The sequence below is a fragment of the Dermacentor albipictus genome, chromosome 3 (assembly GCF_038994185.2).
Source record: "Dermacentor albipictus isolate Rhodes 1998 colony chromosome 3, USDA_Dalb.pri_finalv2, whole genome shotgun sequence".
Lineage (NCBI taxonomy): Eukaryota > Metazoa > Arthropoda > Arachnida > Ixodida > Ixodidae > Dermacentor > Dermacentor albipictus.
The window spans coordinates 39463252-39482174 of NC_091823.1; the positions used below are offsets into that span (position 1 = coordinate 39463252).

The 18923-nt window shown below is 47.5% G+C and overlaps 1 protein-coding gene across 1 annotated transcript; it reads left to right on the plus strand.

The window, feature by feature from the left end:
* Positions 1-22: 22 nt before the first annotated feature.
* Positions 23-14353, plus strand: LOC135902584 (uncharacterized). Its single transcript, XM_065432769.2, has 2 exons — positions 23-360; positions 9978-14353. Exon 2 carries the CDS (start codon positions 10015-10017, stop codon positions 14026-14028), a length of 4014 nt encoding a protein of 1337 aa, XP_065288841.2. The 5' UTR covers positions 23-360; positions 9978-10014; the 3' UTR covers positions 14029-14353.
* The last annotated feature ends 4570 nt before the right edge of the window (positions 14354-18923 follow it).

The window sequence follows — 18923 nt, forward strand, 5'->3', positions numbered from 1 at the left end:
CGAACCGCGCGAACGGAGCTACTGAGGCTTTATCGCTTTATCTTGTAGCAGAGGCGGCGGCGGGGAGTGTTTCTGCCTGCCTCTGTTCCTATGTGGCCTAGGTACTTGCTTTTGCAGCTTGTAAATAAGACGTATGTCTTTAACGGAGCACGCTAAAAGTGAATGTGAGAATTCATCCGCTCTCCAACTACTCAGCTGGACGCCAGTACAGCCCGCTACTACGGCGACTACACCACCGCTTTGCTTGAACTTTAGTTTCAGCTCTTAATCAGCCATGCGGGGGGACCTGTCGTAAAGAGCCGATGTGCCCTTTGGAAAGCAGCCGCATCAGGAACGAGCTGGGACATGAGCATTTGATCCGTAAGTTTTGAATGTGGTTTCGGCATGCGTGTAGCTTGTTAAATTTACAAGTGTATTGTTGGCAGCGCTGCTTTTAGTCAAAATGACGTTAGTTCGACTTGTCCAATTTCGAAACTGCAGGTTGTTTTTTGACTTCGGATGAATCGGATCTATGTCTTTTTCTTTTGTACACCCGCTAGCCTCTATAGTTTATTCATTTCACAATATGCACGTTGCTAAATATGCGGTTAAACGAATGGACGGTACCAACTTCAGATTGACAACTCGGCGAGTTGGCACACTTGCACCATGAAGAAAGCAGTGTGAAAGGTGGTACAAAAAGCGGAGACAACGCCTGTACTGTTCTTGTTTCCTGGATTTTGTACCACCTTTTTGCTCTGCTTTCTTCATAGTCCGAGATATTAACTGTGCTTGGACGTTTCATATCCCGACGTACGTCAACCTGCTGCATACAGATGCTTCGCTAAAACTGGGTGGCCGCTACTGTTGGCCAGCGTTATAAAGAGATACGTCATATGCGGGCAAGGTTTTCATTAAGTTGTGTAGTTTAATTACTAGGCAACTCAAAATCATAATGTAACTGCTCGAAAGAAGCAGCATAGTTGGGAACTGGGCTGTGGTTCTGCAAGGTCGCACAAGTATGCCGTTCTTCTTTTTTTGTTTTGTCTAGATTTTAAGGTTACGCGATTTTGCCAAGATATTGTTCGTTGCCGCTTTGTGCCTTTGTCTATAATAAAATAAATACTTTTAAGAGCGGGGTTAGCATAAAGGGCTTCGTATTCGAACCCACAAAATCACTATCGGCGCGGTGAGCAGTTCTGACTTCGGTTTCGAGCTTTTGACTTACTTAACATAGTTATCTTGAAATGTTTACGTTGTAGGTGATGTTTCCAAATCGTGGGAAATTTTCCACCAGAAGTGGCAACAGTGGTTGTTCTTGAGTAGCGAAGTAGATCCAATTAAATCCGGTATGCCTAAACATTCATGGAGCCGCTGTTCCGTATAGTTTCGAAATCCAGAGCACCTTCCAGCTCTATTCGTGCTTGCAGCCGCTGACTCGAAAGACTATTGCAAATGCGGGCGTTCCCTCAGAATCAAATTGGCGACCTTGCAAAGAGCCTTCTGATTATCGCATTACAGGCAAAACTAAAAGAAACTTAAGCAGCACTGGTTGAAAGATCCTTCGTTCAAGAGCAGGCTTACACCAGTAAAAGGCGGCGACTGCCGGAGCTTCACACGTTTTTGTGTCATCGGTGTGTATTTAGCGAGTAAGAACATGCCCGTGTATCGCAAACTAAATATTGAGTATTTGTCGTACTTTCATAGCTAAGTATGATCCCTGCATTTATATGTGCAACGGAAAGTTATCACTGTTCATTTATGGATTGCGTTACTGGAGTAAGGTAACAAAATGTTTGAAATCGTGAAAGGCTGAAAACGAGAGCTCTACGTCTGATGTTTAGAATAGAAACGTTTCGTCAAGGTATTTTACACGATATTTGAATGTCTCTCTATAACCCGACGTGGTTGCTTAGTGGGTGTTGGGCTGCTAAGCACGAGGTCGCGGGATCGAATCCCGGCCACGGCGGCCGCATTTCGATGGGGGCGAAATGCAAAAACACCCGTGTACTTAGATTTAGGTGCACGTTAAAGAATCACGGGTGGTCGAAATTTCCGAAGTCCCCCACTACGGCGTGCCTCGTAATCAGAAAGTGGTTTTGGCACGTAAGACCCCATAATTTAATTTTAATGTTTCTCCATACCGCCGGCCCACACAGCGGTACATGTGGAATTCAGTGCGGACTGCTAGAGGTCTGCTAGTCGGGTGCACCTTACTTTTATTTTAGCTCAGCTTTGCACGAATTTATAATTGTAGGTACTCAGAAAATGACCTTTAGATGTATAAACATGTATAAAATTGATCAACTTCGCTGCTTAAAAAAAAAAAAAAGCTATTGTAGATAACTTTGTTGATGTGAAAAATTACAAAAAAATGTTTGGCCTCAATACGCAAAAAATGTAGTTGTAGCAATCTGGCCACGCTGTAGACAATTGAACCACGCCATGACAAAGGGTGCGCATGAGTGGCTGTTCTGCACGCCTGCTTGTATATTAGATACGGTGCTTTGGGAGTGCAACTTGCTGCCGTTTCGCATTTTTCGCGGGTCGCTTTTATCAGATCACATTCGCGGTATTAATCGGACGCATTCACTGATATTCGATAAGCCTTACTTCGGCCTGGTGCATGCAGCGTGTCGGAACCTGCGCATTGTTCGCCGTCTTTGTGAACTTACGGCAATATCTGCCGCACGCGCGTCGCATCTCCAGCACGGCTCTGCGCAGGCGAACGCGAAGCTGTTGAGCCGACGGAGCGAGCGCACTCTGTTTCGCATACATGTTTCACATATTCTTTGCCGACGGTCCGTTCCGAGTGCCATTTTATCAGTAAATATTGAATGTGGCAGATTGCAGGCTTCGAAGCCGACTGCAATGTTGCCATGTCCCCCCTTTGCCTTTTGTTGGCCACGGCAGAACTGCGCGAAGCCCGGAAACACGTGATAAATATTTGCGCCTGGCTGCTGATAGGATATGTAGTGCGGTCAGTGTATTGGGGGCTGTGCTTTGAACGTGTAATTGGCGAGAAAAAGAAAAAAAAGAGCAATGGCAGTTCAGACTGAAGGGAGAAGCACTGACAGATATATAGCAAGGTTTAACGTTGTGTTTGAACTCCCTGTTCCAACAAAACGTGCGTGTGACTATATACGCGTATGGGAGAACATCTTGAAGGGTCAGCGCAATAAGACGATGACAGAAGGCAGGAAACACACAGGACAGCGTTTCCTGCCTTCTGTCATCGTCTTATTGCGCTGCCCCTTCAAGATGTTCAACCATTACCAACTCGCCCAAATGTCGATCCTTCTACGCGTATGGGACATACGCGGGTGCGCCAATATTTCTGGCACCGTTAGAAATTTTAACACCCTGTGCAAGGACTGCGATGGCATCGCACAGGCGCCACCACGCTGCCTGTAAAGAGCGATGCCAGTGAAGTTATACAAGACTTCCAGAGTGTGAACACTAATATTATTTTGCACGTTGTCGTAATCTGAGAAGATTTAAGATAAAATGCATGCGCTATGAAAGAGTTGTTTCAAGACCTTTGCTTGTGCGCTGCACTTCTAAAAAAATCTGAGAAATAAATCAGTCAAGTATATCAGACTTCGTTTGAGCAAATTTCGCGGTTGAATACTAAGCACCTACCTTGCATACACGACATACATAAACATATATCGCAGACATATACATAAATATATAGGGGTGCATTGAGCAAATGTGCAGGCTATCGTAGCGGGGGTCACTTGGCTGACCATTGCAAAAGGTGCCCGTGTACTCCACTGTACAGTGATGCTTGTATCCTCGAAAATTTCAAGGCTAAAAAAGGGGGGGGCGGGATTGTTTGAGGCATTTTGTATAAAAAAGGAAGAAGGTTGCATTAGCACCGCGTCACTTAATTAAAAAAAAAAGAGATATGTTTCCACATTAAGTTTCGAAGTCCGCGGATATGAAGAGCGTAGAGTGTGTTTAACGCGGTTAGAAATATGTATTTAATCTTGCGCAGATCAGAACATTCAGTAGTGAAGTGAGACATGATGACCTGCTATTGTGCTGACAAGTGCCCTGTGGCAATGTTGTTTCTAATGTTTCTGCGCACCAACTGCCGCTCGTGTAATTTTTCCGCAGTAAACCTCAGTTGAGGTTCGGCGATTGTCCTCTGTGCATTCTTTAAAACGCGCCGTTATAACCATGTTCCATCAAACGCGACACCACGGCGACGCTGCCGGCGAAAATACGCGTGGTGTCTCCATATAATTGCTATCGGAATAAAACAACTGGAAACAGCACACGTGGTGCTTTTCCATTGTTCGAGAGCGCTCTCCGATTATGATAAGGCCATGTTCGTATTTTCGGATTTTGTCAAGGCGGCGGTAGCAGTTCACCGGATTTTGCGAATGACCGTGGATTGTTTCGAGTTTAATATCGGGGTGTTATTTCGTTCGTGTGCCTAGTGGCAATGGCTTTTAAGCCGGCGCGATCGCCCTTGTGGGCACGCTAGACTCACACGCATCTCCTGATGTTCCACCGCATTGCTCTTACATCTGTTGTAATCCGGCTTGCAAGCGTAGCTGCGCGCCGCCGGCGGTCGGTGCAGTTGCAGATTAGTACGAGAGAGGGCGGGAGTGTTGTGCTGCTAACGCCACCTAACGGCGGGGTTACTCGGGCGCAAAAGGGAGTAGCCTGTTCCTATTTGGCTTGAGGTCGGTTAGCTCCGCGGACGTTTCGCATGCTCGCTGGCCGCTCGCGGGACCGTCCTGCGAAAGGCTAGGCGCACGACACCGGAATGGATGAACACGATCGTTCGAACGAGCCATCGTTCGCGTGACCGTACGCGCGAACCATTATAAGCTTTGGTGTCCGGCATAGGAGCCGAACATATTCGCTCGTTATCCGGTCGCGGTGAGTCGGACTTCCTCGATTTGTCGCACGCCCATCGACATGTTCTATCGGTAAAAATTCGGCTGTTTAAATTGGTGTGTAAAAGGCAGAATAAATGCCCTTGTAGTTGTCCGCACTACTGTGTTGTCGTTCCTCTGTCCAAGGGCATGTACGTTTGAGACCCCACACCGTATACAGCGCGATCGCCTATAGCGCAAGTAGACGATCACAGCTAAATGTAGACTTGACTGGATCTACAGTGGCCGAACAAAGGAAGCTGAAGTTAACGTTTCGACGAGTCCTCTAGTCGAAACGTTCGCACCTGGCTGTCTGTATAGTTATACTCCTGGATTCGCTTGCTCGGCCACATGACTAACTTCATGAGGCCGATGGGAGCGGCGTAATCAAAGCTCTGCGGAAAATGCGTTCGAGAGTTCTCTCAAATATCTACTCCGTGCAGTGCCTTATAAAGTTATACTTCATTTTGCACGCCACGTGTTCCCTCCTGCTAAGACTTGGCAGATCACAAGTCCAGGATCCTTAATTCACAGCCACGCAGACAACGAAAATTGCTGGGGGCATTGATGCCTCGTGCTGCCACCTGATAACCTCCCTGTTAACTCAGATGGTAGAGTGGGTGTCCCGGAAAGGCAAAGGTCTCGGGTTCCATCTCTGAATCATATAGCGAAGATTTTTTTTTTTTCATATACGAAGTTAGATTTTCGAAGGCATGCACGGGAATGAGTGCGCGTGCACATATGTAGCGCACCAGTATACGGTAAAGTGGACGGCAAACTTTTCCTTGCGCGAAGCTGCCTCCACCTTGCGGATTTCCACAGAACTTATACCGTGCGTCGCTGTTCCCGAGAGCAGCTAGGCGCTTGCAGCACCAGAAAATTGCGCAAACGGGAAGTGATAGTATTTATTTATTTATTTATTTATTTATTTATTTATTTATTTATTTATTTATTTATTTATTTCAGTACTCTCAGGGCCAGAGGCATTACAGAGAGGAGGGGCATACAAAATCGGCGGCAGATTTCTTAAATTTGTTGACGTCGGTGATGGCAGCCATGAAGGCAGGGAGGTGGTTCCAGTCATTTCCAGTTCGAGGAATAAATGAATTTATACAAAGGCTAGTTCGGCATTGCGGTATTCCTACCTTGCAGTTGTGGTCAGTGCGGGAAGATATATAAGATGGAGAGAGGAGTAACTTATGTTTGAGAATAGGGTTGGTATAATAAATTCTGTGAAAAAGACACAAGCGAAAATATTTACGACGCAGAGAAAGAACGGGAAGACCAAGTGCAGATTTCATTGCAGATACGCTTGCTGTTCGGGAATAATTTGAAACAATAAAACGGGCGGCGCGGTTTTGAACAGACTCTAAAGCGGTAATTAAGGTTATCTGATTAGGATCCCAAATGGAGCAAGCATATTCTAGTTTAGGCCTGATTAACGTCCTATATAGATGAAGCTTAATGGTGCTGTTAGAAGCTATGAAATGGCGCCGTAGGAATCCGAGCGTGCGGTTAGCCTGGTTAGATATGTAGTTGATGTGCATTTTCCAGGACAGATTGTGTGTTAAGTGAATACCCAGGTATTTGTAAGATGAGACAGATGATAACGGAGTGTTATTAAGAAGATAGCGAGGGGTGTATTCAGGAGGACGGCTGGAGATACGCAGGTGTTTGCACTTGGTGGTGTTAAGTGTCATGAGCCATTCGCTGCACCATGAAGAAATTGCGTTCAAGTCCGATTGCAAACATGCTTCATCAGAGGGATTAGTAATTGAACGATAAAGCACACAGTCGTCTGCGAAAAGGTTAATATGGGAGATAACGTTATCAGGAAGGTCATTAATGTAAATTAAAAATAGTAGAGGACCTAACACAGAACCTTGAGGCACCCCAGAAGTTACGGAAACAAGAGGCGAGTCATAATCATTAACTGAGACATATTGACGACGGTTGGAAAGAAAACATTTAATCCAGCCTAATACCTGATCGTTAATATTAAGAGCACCGAGTTTAATTAATAATAGATCATGAGAAACAGTGTCAAACGCCTTAGCAAAGTATAGACTTTTCCAGGCCCGACTAGGTTTAATTCAATTGTATCTCAAACTTCTGAATCATTTTCACCCTTTGGGCCTTATATTTTCGCCCAGCAATAATCTTCAAATCCCCCCTTCCCTGCCTTTGCGTGTGCGCGTGTGTGTGCAGCGCAAGCAACTACTGACTCGTTCAACTTGCTACTGTTCATTTGCTTCCTTAGTATAAATGACATGAGGCTATGTTTGCTGGTTATGGAATCACAATATTTTATTGGCCTTATTTCGGGCGCACAGAGCTGATACGAAACTTTCGTAAGTGCCTCCGGCATCTGTGCCGACTTGCTAGTATAAATATCGCAACAATATTGGCTATGAAATACTACTCGCTTGTTTGGAAATCTCGTGATGAGTGATATCGAAGATTCGCTGCTAGCCTAGGTTTTTTAAAGGCGGCCAGCTCCTTGTCCATGATCGTCTGTTGACCGTGCTTTCCGGCGCACTGTGCGCGATCGAACATTGTTCGACGAAAATACGCTGTGAATGGGCATGACCCCCTTTGAGGGTGTTTTGCGTGTATATTTATTAACTTACGCCATACGAACGAAGCGTATTGTACGTTGGGGCACGCATGCGAAAGGTGTGATTTGCAGCGTTAACACGTTTCGCAACGCCAGTCTCTCGGGTGCGCTATGAAACATTTACACCTTTTTTTTTTATAGTGCACTCTTACAGCAATCGCTAGACTATATAAGCATGGAAAGTTGTCACTTCAAGAATTCACGATGAAGTGAAGACAAATATGAGTACAAATAAAAGTATGGCTGGAACACTTTCGCGCTTGCGCACGATATTTGTGTAGAAGCCTCTATGAAAACTTGTGATTGCATAATCACAGGCATGTACCCAGGAGGGGGGGGGGATTTTGCGGGTTTACGCGTTTTTAAGGCGAATGGCGGGCGTTATTCACATTTGTACTAGTAATGGTAACCCCCCCCCCTCCTCATTTGCATAGAAAAGTTACCTTGGGTTGCCCCCTCCCCCACCCCGATTAAGATCCTGGGTACGTGTTTGCCCCTCTGCGCAACCATTCCACTATGATTAGTTATATGAGCACTGCCGCGCGCACGTATACACCACGTGACAAGAAGCAACGAGAAAGCTACACAGGAGGTACGGCGCACAAACCATGTATATTGCCGTACCTTGTGGAGAACTTGTAGTCACGGTGGGCAGCTGTGTATTTCGAATAAATACAGGTCATCTACTTACGTATGTGAAAACTGGTACGTTCGCTTACATGTGCAGGTAATATTCGTACGCCCGTCGTGGTTGATCAGTGGCCAAGGTGTTGGGCTGCTATGCACGAGGTCGCAGGATCGAATCACGGCCACGGCGGCCGCATTTCGATGGGGGCGAAATGCAAAAACACCCGTGTACTAGATTTAGATGCACGTTAAGGAACCCCAGATGGTCCAAATTTACAACGGCGTGTCTCGTAATGAGATCGTGGTTTTGGCACGTGAAATCCGATAATTTGTAATATTTACTGATATTAGTCTCACTTCAGGGAAACAGAAACGCCCTTACACTTTAAAACCGCTCTATGTTACCGACAAACACTGTCAGTGATTGGTGCAAGGTGTGCAGTTTGCTTGAAAAGGTAAAATGTCACAACGGAAGCGACTCGCGCATCGGTGTGCATGCGTCTAGACTTCCCAGCGTCGAGATCGCAATTAGAGCGCTACTGCTTCCTAGACAACATTTGCTGTAGCGTTTGAAAGAGAATCAATTTTAGACATGAAATGCCTTTAGCTGCTCTTGTCGGCGACCTTCAAGTGACCTTGAGCCAAAAGCCTGGTCCGTTATCCAGACACTCAAACGAGAACATCCGGGCAAGTTGCGAGAAGAAAACGAGATAATCCGTGCAACCAGTCATAGCTTAAGAAAATGCGGTCTCAGCCTCCAGCCCTTCGTACAGGGGTGCATTACATACGCTACTTACTGCCCAAACAAGATACCAGAAATATTACTTCCGAGTTCTTTCTAATGTTTGTTCACAATATCACTCAAGCTGTAACTTCAAGCACGCTGAAGTTTTGTCATTTCCAGTAGCGACGTTCAAAAGGCAGATACGGGGCACCATGCACTTCATTGTAACCTTTTGGCGCGGAGACAGGGTTGCCTGTGCTGTGTTGAACGCCAGTGGTCTGTGAGTTCCGCGGCACTGGTTTTGCGTCGCCCCGACAGAAGAAAATTGGCTGAAGGCGGCACGACAGGCAGCGAAAGACGCCAGGGAGACAGAGCGTACTGCCCAGCTAGAACAAAATCGCCTGAAGGAGGTGCCATGCAGCGTGGTGCCCTTTTGGAAGGGGGCGCAACCCACCGCCCCGTTCCAAAGGGGACGCTCATAATATGCATCTATCCATCCATTCATCCTACTTCAGGCGATTTTCTTTTTCTAGCTGGGCAGTGCGCTTTGTCTCCCTGGAGGGGTATTCTGTAAGAGACCACCTACTGGACTATCCATTTCGGCCACTGCTGATTGGATGGAGTTGTGCGAGCGAGGAGGAGACGAGCGGCTCCAATCAATCGGCCAGCGGTGGTTGAAATGGACAGTTCACTAGGTGGACTCTTACAGAATAACCCCCGTGGTGTCTTTCGGTGCCTGTCGTGCCGCCTTCAGCCGGTTTTCTTCTCGCTGGGCGGCAGCGCCCATATGCAGTGGCGTGGGGCTGTGTGGTGCGGTGTGGTGTGCCGTTGCGAACATGCACTACATCCATTTTGATGTTGTGGCTAGTACCATCTCCAAGCAATCTGCTTTGCCGGTTGCCATTTCATGCTTATATCTACTCTCGATTACGGGAAAGCTAGCAATTTTTTTTTCGTGTAAGCCCCGAAACTTCGTGGGAGCTATAAAATGGGCCTCCGCGCCCATCGATCATGTACTCTAGGCGTGGTCGGCAAGGAGTTCGGTGGCTTTTTGAGAATACACTAGTCGCTTGTGTGTTTTAAGGACGCAAAATATAAAGATCAAATAATTTTTTTTTTTGCATTTCGCCTTGTGCAGGTATTCAAGTCGTGGTCTCCCCGCCTGCGGAAAGGCGATGGAGCGGCCACCTTCGAAGCACAGGGGTCGCCCAGGGCCTCGGAATCGTCGACACAGAGGGAACCAAGCCTTCAGACCTGAAGAAGGACCGCACTTCAGCTTTACTCGGCACTCTGCAGAGAGTGAAGCGTTCGGAGAACCTCCGCCGTTGGATCCGCCTGGATTTTCTGATGACGGGGGTGCCTCGGCGTCGTCTCAAGCCGTCCGCGCAAGATCTGGAACCAGGGGCAAGAGGGGTGCAACGCTGGGAATAGCAAGACCCTCCTCTTCAGGAGGTCCTGGCAGAGGATGGCGCCGGGGAGGGCGCACCACACAATATGTGACCTCGTGCAGCAGCACTCGAAGTACAGGCCATGACACATTCGACGACGTTCCTTCCGAACCATGTCCACCGGAAAGCGATAGGGCAGAAGGTGGTGGCCACCAAGACGAGGACGGTCCAGACGATGGCTCTCCGAAGTACGACTTCGATGACCGGTCGATGTTCCCGGTTGGAGCAGATCGTCCCTCGTCGAGCAAGGCGGTGCCGTTCCCGACGTTCGCTGATATAACGGCCGCCATCTTGTGCCGGCGAGAAGAAGTTGGACCTGCAAGTGAAAAGTCAGTCTCGTTGTACATCCACGACTGCTACCTGCACGCGGTGTCCTCGGATGTGCGGGCTACGCTCGGCAGCTTCCGGCTTGTTCCCAACAGGGGTCTAGGCCGCGTCGTAACGACCGTCAACTGTGACCTGTCCTCGCTTCGTGGCACTGCGGTCGCTTTCTGCGATCCGGAAAAGCAGTACATATGCTACGGAGAGATCCTGAAACTCGACGGGAGACGAGTCGCCTTGCTGTACGATGGTCTGGGTGTCACCGACGACAGTGAAAGTCACGACTTTGTTCTGGTAAACCTGAACTTGGACCCGTTCTGCTTCATCAACCATCTCACCTCGCTGCGCTCAAAATCGCTTGCCGACTTGGAGCGAGTGAAATCCATGCTTCTAGGTGAGGGCTGTCAGCCTCTTGAGTCTGGACATGAGGCCGCCTACGATCAGACTGCTTTGCAAACTGTGCTTGACTCGTCATTGGACGGCAAGCTGGTAGGGACACTTAATTCTCTCGACGAAAATCAAGCGATCGCAGTAATAGCTGCAGTTGCTTCTGATCGAGGGGTGCTAATTCACGCGCCGTCTGGCACCGGAGACAAAGAGCTGCTGAGCGCCGCTGTGCAATTGACCCTTACTGTGGATGGCTTAAAGAGGCGAGGGCCTGTGCTCGTCGTAGGTAACGGGCTAACCCCTATGTTCAAAAATGAACCAGATGGCTTATTTTGTTTGGACGTTGAAGTTCACAAAGCAGTAGGTGCTGTTGAAGAATCTGCCTCAGCTATCTTGTCGAAAGGAAAAATGAACGAGTGCCTCCTAAGAATCAGCAAGGTGTTGAAAGACTTGAACAGTTTGAAAAGTGCTATCCTCCACCAGTCTCAATTTCGAGGGATCACCCGCGAGTTCTCAACTAAAAGGAATGACGAAAGAAACTGCGTAGAAAGGTGGCTGATGCAAGGAGTTAGTCGTAACGAGATGTTGACGGCTGTGTCGGAAGCCGATATGGATGCTTACCGCGAAGACTGTGAGTACGCGCTAAAAGGAAGCGGAGTCTCCACTAATTCAAATCGTTCAGTTGGCTTTCGTTATGAAAGGAATCCGCAAACTTCCCAAGGCGCCGAAGGTGTCTCTGACGACGTGAAAACAGCTTACGTCTGGAAAACTCTCAAGGCTACTCGAGCGGAGCAATTTCAGGCGGAACAGACCAATATTATGCAGCTGGAGCGGTGCCACCGATGGCAGCTATACAAGCAGTGGATTCTGTGCCTTAGGCGAAATATCCTCAGTAAACTTGAAGGTGCCCAATGTGAAGCATTGCACTGCTACCTCCACTGCAATAAAATGCTATCCGAAAATGTCTCGCGTCCAGCTTCTGGGGCGTCTGTGATTGTTGCCTCTGTGACTACAGCGATCGCGCACAGCGGTGTCATCGATGCTCTGCAACCTAAGGCCTTAGTTGTGTTCCGAGCGCATCAAGTCCCATCCTTGCTTGCTAGTAGTCTCTTCTGTAACGGCATTTCAAAGCTCGTCTTTATAGGTGACAGCATATGTTCAAAAGGAACAGCATCTTCGTCACTTTGGTCGTTCGCATTCAGCCGCAAAGGCTTCGAGCTACACGAACTAAGCGTCCAGTATTTCCTCTCGCAGCCGGTCTGCAACCTTCTAGCACCCTTCACAAAAAATGTGCTGCAGTCGGGCTGCAGTGTTGAGGCTGTCAGGGGCGTTGCAGAATCTGTGCAGTTTTTCGACATTCCCGACAAAGAAGAAGCAGTCTTGATGATATCCCGGTTGTGTCTTCATTTTCAGACACACGGCTACCATGCGAGAGACGTGGCTATCGTTACCCTATCGCCTTCTGCTGCTGCGGCTGCGCAGACGCTGGTCGAAAAGCTGCGGCAGTTAGGGTGTGCGCACACAGTGTGGTCTGTCAAAACCTTAGGCTCAACTTTTTGCAAGATCCTGATCCTGCTTGTAGGCTCGGGCGCACGTGGCTCAGATCTTGCGGCTGCTCTGAGCAGGGCACGTTGCGCAGTGTACGGTTTTGGAAGGCTTGCAAGCGCTGACGAGAGCTGCCAGAATGTCTTCAACGCGGCCCATGAAAGCAACGGGTCTGCCAGTCCAGTTCTTTCTTTGTCGTGCGTGCGCCACCCTCGAACCGTCGTCCGTATCGAATCGGGAGATGATTTTGGTACAAAAATGCAGCAAAATGGGGGGTGCATGCAGTTATGCGGTGCTAAGAGGCGCTGCAGCCACGTGTGCTTACAGATTTGCCACAGTGGAGATCACCCCGACGATTGTGACCAGCCCTGCTTGAAATATATTTGCAGTCGTAAACACCCCTGTCTTAACAGGTGCTCCGAGCACTGCACTCAGCGGTGCATGGTCGACGTCACTGAGAAATTGCCTCACTGTACCCATACTGCTACACTTCCTTGTTACAAGTGGGAATCGAGTCATGTACCATTGCCTGGTACCGCGACAGCTAGTCGACACGGTGCGCACCAGTACAAGTGCAGAGTGCCAGTTACCGTGAACCTGAAGTGCGGACATACGACACAGATTACGTGCTTTAAAAGCCAGTCTACAGCAGCCACAAGTGCTTCAGCACTTGGACCTCTAGAACACTTGCCCCTGAGCGAGTACAAGTGTATGACTCTAGTAACTGTAAACCTGCAATGCGGACACACGGCACAGGTTCCGTGCTCTGAGAATCCATCTACGGCGGCCACAGGTGCTTCAGCACTTGGACATCTAAGCTACTTATCCCTGCGCCACTACAAGTGCACGGTGCCAGTTACCGTGAACCGCGAGTGCGGACATAAGTTGCAGATTACCTGCTTTGAGAATCAGGGTCAGTCCACAGCGGTCACAAATGCATCTGCAACTGAACGTCGGGAACAGCAAGTCAACTTGCCTCCGTGCCGAAGGTCTGTGCTAGTGACCCCTTCCTGCGGCCACACAAAGACCATCCAGTGTTGCGACAAAGCTGGATATCGGTGCGACGTCTCGGTAACGGCCGTGCGTCCTTGCGGCCACTCTTGTTACGTCTCTTGCGGAGCGGACCGCAGGGTTTTTCCGCCATGCACTGTACAAGTCAAAGTTGTGTTAGACTGTGGTCATCCAGCTCACGGCTCTTGCAACAGAACCTCCTCGCTGAAGTGCAGAATGTTCGTCAAGAGAACATTGGTTTGTGGCCACACACTCGACATGGTTTGCAGCGAACCTAGTCCCCAGTGCCGAGTTATTGTTTCTAGGACACTTTCATGCGGCCACATTGACGTCAGGCCCTGCTGCGACAAGGCATCTCCGTGCACCTGGCGGTGTGGTTACGTATTGCGCTGTAAGCACCCGTGCAGATTAACGTGCGGCAACCACCCTCACGAGGACAAGTGCCAGGATTGCAAGGACAAGTGCTCCATTTCATAAGGACTGAATTTTGGGAGATCTGCAAAATGTCAAGTTTATGCTTATTTTACCAAAGGAAAAGAATGTTCTCACTTGTGATGTACCACTGTAGGTTGTGATGACATTCAGTTGTCATCTGCGCGATAGCGCGAGTCCGAAGTGGTTTGAGCAACAAAGAATGTGACGAGGCCCAGAAGCAGCAGGTGCAACCCTATGGATCACGGCAATTTGTCTACTGTGTTATGCGCGGAAACTTCGCGCTGTTTGTCGTCGAACATAATGCGAACGCTGAACGGGCAGACTCAACGTGACACGAATAAAGTATTTAAGGAACAGTTTAATGAAAGTGTCCTCCGTTGCACGAGCACTTTCACCCTCCTTTTCCTTGCACCGCACTTTACAGACACTGATATTAGACAAAGTATTCAAAAACGCCGTGGTGGCTCTGCGTGCGTACGGCGCTTTGCGGCAGAGCCCGAGGTAGCTCGTTCGATTCCTGGCCATGACGACTGCATTCCTACGAGGACGAAAAAAAAACAAAAAAAAAACACGCTGTGCATTGAGCATTTGCTGCACGTTGAAGAATTTCGATCTGGTCGTAATTAATCTCGAGCCCTTACACTACCGCGTCTGTCGTGGCCAATGTGTTGCTATAAGACGTTATAAACACAAAAATATAGTACGTTTATTGCGTGAAAATGCAAGCACCGCGCAAGAGTATAAACATCGTTTGGGTGCTGAAGTCCCGATAGTATCTGGTGCCTCATTTCCTGATATACTGATGCGTAATGGTAGCCACTGAAACGTTGTTCTTTCCTGCAGCTCGATTTTATAGGCCGCCTTGTATACCGCACGTAATAAACGTTACTGAAAGCGATGTTAAATACATAATAAAATAATCATACGTATAGAACAAACAAGTGTATATACCGAACGCTAGGCTATTAACCGTCCGTCAATACTAGGCAAGAATGTTTCCTAACCGCGCAAGAAAGAAAAAAAAAAGGGGAGGGCACTTGACTTCGGAACATGAAATTCGTGTTTCAAGTTGTTTTCGTGTTGAGTATGCAGACTTGCATGCTCAAAGTACACGGCGGTGATGCTTATCATCGAGATGGAAAAAGGCAGCAAGGTTAACCAGGTTGCACCTGGTTTGCTCTCCGGAAGTAGGTTGCTATCTTACTTGAGGAGAGGGAAGTGCGCAGAAAGGGAGAAATGAAAGGGATAAGAATAGGCATAGGTGCATCTAAAAACCTGTGAACACGTGAAAGTTCAAAGAACCATCTTCGTTGCGTGTGACTCCGCTCCGTCTTGGTGGAATCCGCACATCATCATCATTATTATTGTCATCATGACAACATTATATTGGTTGTGCACCAATGCACGCGTAAGTGGCTAAAGGTTAATGTTCGCGGTGGAGCAGTACATGCCGCGCTGATGGTGGTCTCGCGAAAGCTACATCCGCTTTGCATCCTTTGCAGCCATTGTCGAAAGGGGGAGGCAATGAATGCCATTTGCGCTCCCCCCCCCTCTTTCTTCCACTTATTAAAGAGGGCACTTTCGGCTGCACGCTGGAAAATCCAACAAAACTACAGCTGGGGATGTTCTTTCCGAGTAGAGTGGCCACGTAAGTAATGCTTTTCACAATGCGCCATAGACGATCGCATTGTGGAGAAGGCTAGCGCCGGGCAGTTGCCACCACAACGAATTTCAGTTTGCGCTGCTTGCATCATGCCCAGTTTTTTTAGAACCACCCTAACCATACCTGGAAACAAAATCGGCTCGTTATTCTTAAAACTAAAGGTGAGGGGAAGCGTCCGGATAAAATATAACCAGCCGCACCCAATCATTGCTTTCCTTAAGGCATGAAATCGTTGGATGATCAAATACCGGAACTATTGAATCTCTGTCCAGAGATAGTTTGGATAGTGTTGCAGTCTCTCTTTTATCACCACCCACACACGTACATTACCAATATAACATTGACTTGAATTTTTTCTAAGTGCATGTGTAACTTTTGTCGTTGTCCATTTCATGTTTAGGCTGCTTCTAGAAAAGAATTACGCTATTGCACTTGTTTCCTCGCAGGAGCAAGAAAAGGGAAATTGTCCATTTCATGTTTAGGCTGCTTCTAGAAAAGAATTACGCTATTGCACTTGTTTCCTCGCAGGAGCAAGAAAAGGGAAATTTCACATTTTGAGGAAATATGGGCGGCGTTTTGGTAATGTGTGCCGAAAGTTTAATAATAATAACAATAATAATAATAATAATAATAATAATAATAATAATAATAATAACAATAATAATAACTTTTAATCTGAGTAGGCTAATCACAGCGTTTGTAGAAAGCTACTCGTTCAAGCGTTCTAGGGTGTCATACTGCCGTTAATAAAAATATTTCCCAGACTCCTGAAACAACTCCACGATGTACGAACTCTAAATTACTTGAATATAGGTAGAATTTTTAACGTAATGCGTTGTGCAACTTTCACGTTCCTGCTGTAAATGAAAGTGTTGCAAATGATTACTAAGCCTTCGTGAAATCTCTATATCTTCGTTCGTCATACCAGGTTCGTAGTTTGTTTCTCCGGTGTCCTCGCTGAACTAAACAATGCATCTTCTTTAAGTTTGGGGAAGCTTAGGGGCGATGTGTAGGCAACATTCCAAATGGGCGAGGTAATTAAATACGCCTTTTACAATAGAATACGTATGCGATTGGTCCAGAGCGTTATTAGGGTATTTTACGCATGGTGTAGAACTTCCACTGCTGCCGTGGCATATTTACAACTACTACTGAGGTCAACTTTGTGAACGTAAGGGGAACGCTACGCCAAGTTTGTGTGCGATGTCAAATGCGTGTTGATCAAATACGGCGTGAAAATAAAAAGAAATGCTAAAGGCCCCTCACCAGACCACACAGAAAATTTCGGCGATACGCTTGAAGTTGTTACGTGTCCTCTAGGGAGCGTTCTGCCGCAAAAATTTTTCAGATAGGTTCCTTAATAACCCGAGATAGAAATATTTCAGTGCCGCGAACCCATGGCTTCAGGCGGCGAGCGCCACTGCCAAGAGAGACACTCTCTCCACTTGCCCCGTCTAGCCTCCGCAAGCGAAATTCCTTTCCTGCGTTCTCCCATACCGGAGCCCGAGAAACGCGTGTCACATACGTCACGAACCCCGCCTTCATTTTTTTTTTCACCTCGCTTTTTTGCGGCGCGGCGCACTTCCGCTGACGGCGTCGCGCGCGAACAGTTGCGATTGTCCCGTTTCGCGCAGCGCACGATTTTGCGCGCTGTGCACGAGGACACCTGACTAGCGGGATAAGTCAGTGCTACACGAATACTGAGGCAGACGCAAGTGGATCACAGAGCATGATCGCGCGCTGGAACATGGTGTTGAAAATGGCATAGTTTCGGTGTCTGCGCGCTCGACTGCACAACGTCGGAACAAGCAGACGAAACGGAAGTGCATCTCTATACCCGTCCTGGTTGCTCAGTGGCTATGGTGTTGGACGAGGTCGCGGGATTGAATCCCGGTCATGACAGCCGCATTTCGATGGGGGCGAAATGCGAAAACAGCCGTGTGCTTAGATTTAGGTGCACGTTAAAGAAACGCAGGTGGTCGAAATTTCCGGAGTCCTCCACTACGGCGTGCCTCATAATCAGAAAGTGGTTTTGGCACGTAAAACCCCATAATTTTTTTAAAGTGCATCTCTCTACTGCGGTGCGAAGTAAAACGAAAACACACAGACATTCCGTTGGTGTGTTTCATTATTTGTCTAACTTTATTTCGTCTATTCAAGCAACAAAATACACAAAGAACAGATGTTGACTCGAATAATTCTCGAAGTCACGTGTCACCACGAGCTACGTCACAGTGCAAACACGTCACTAGTACGTGTACGTCACCGGCCGGCTTGGAGCGAGGCGGCCGCGAGGGGAAGGAAAAATGGCGTTCGGTTTGAAATTTCAGGTCTCTCTGCGGCGCGTAGCCAAGTAATATTTAGCAGACACGATCGTTAGCGCGCATTGTATGCTCTTCGCCTGTCCGCTAAAAATGGCCAGACCTGGTGAAGGGCCCTTCAAGCAAGTGTTCGCTGTTGTTATTAGCTACGTTTCTCGATGTCCCAATCGAACTCTGCGTTTCAGGAATTTTATGCCTACGTAGAAGGAATAGGTGGTATTCTAAGTGCAATGTGCCGCAATCTTGCTTGTTTAAGAGCATTACGAATATTTATTGAATCATTGTCCATAATTTAATTTTTTTCGTGTATGTTATATTAGGTTCACATGGTGTCCTCATTGAACTAAACGTGGCAGGTTCTTTATGCTTGGTGACAGTAAGAAGCAGACAATGGCTGATATGTAGGTAGGATTCAAGATGTATGGCTAATTGGGGCTTTCGCAACAAATAACGCATGGAAGTGCTCTAGAGCGTTATGAGCGGGTCTAACGAGCGGAGCTGAATTTAGCCCGCTGCTCTGGCGGTATTACATATGCCACAAAACCCAAATTTAGCGAAAATGGCTGCAACGCCACGGAAAATCTCCGTGCGAAATCAAATGTGATTTGATTAAAAACGGCCTTTGTAAGAAATTTCTTAATCAAGTGCTAGAGCATCTGATAAGGTCGTTACTAGCTGTACATTCAAGTGTCCCGACATAGCTTTACATCAGGCCTATATTTCATGGAAAAGAGTGAAGGGGTCATGGTAAGTGCAGTGTGTGACAAAATTTTTACGGTTTGTCGTGTTAGAAGCGTTGCAAACAATTACTGAGCCCTCGCTTTGTTTTTTCCTATTTTCACGCGTCATAAAACATTCCTAGTTATTTTCTACGATGTCTTCGGTGAACTAAACAAGTTACTTTGTTCATATTTGGAGAAAATAAAGGGTGTGGTATGGACAATTTGTAGGTA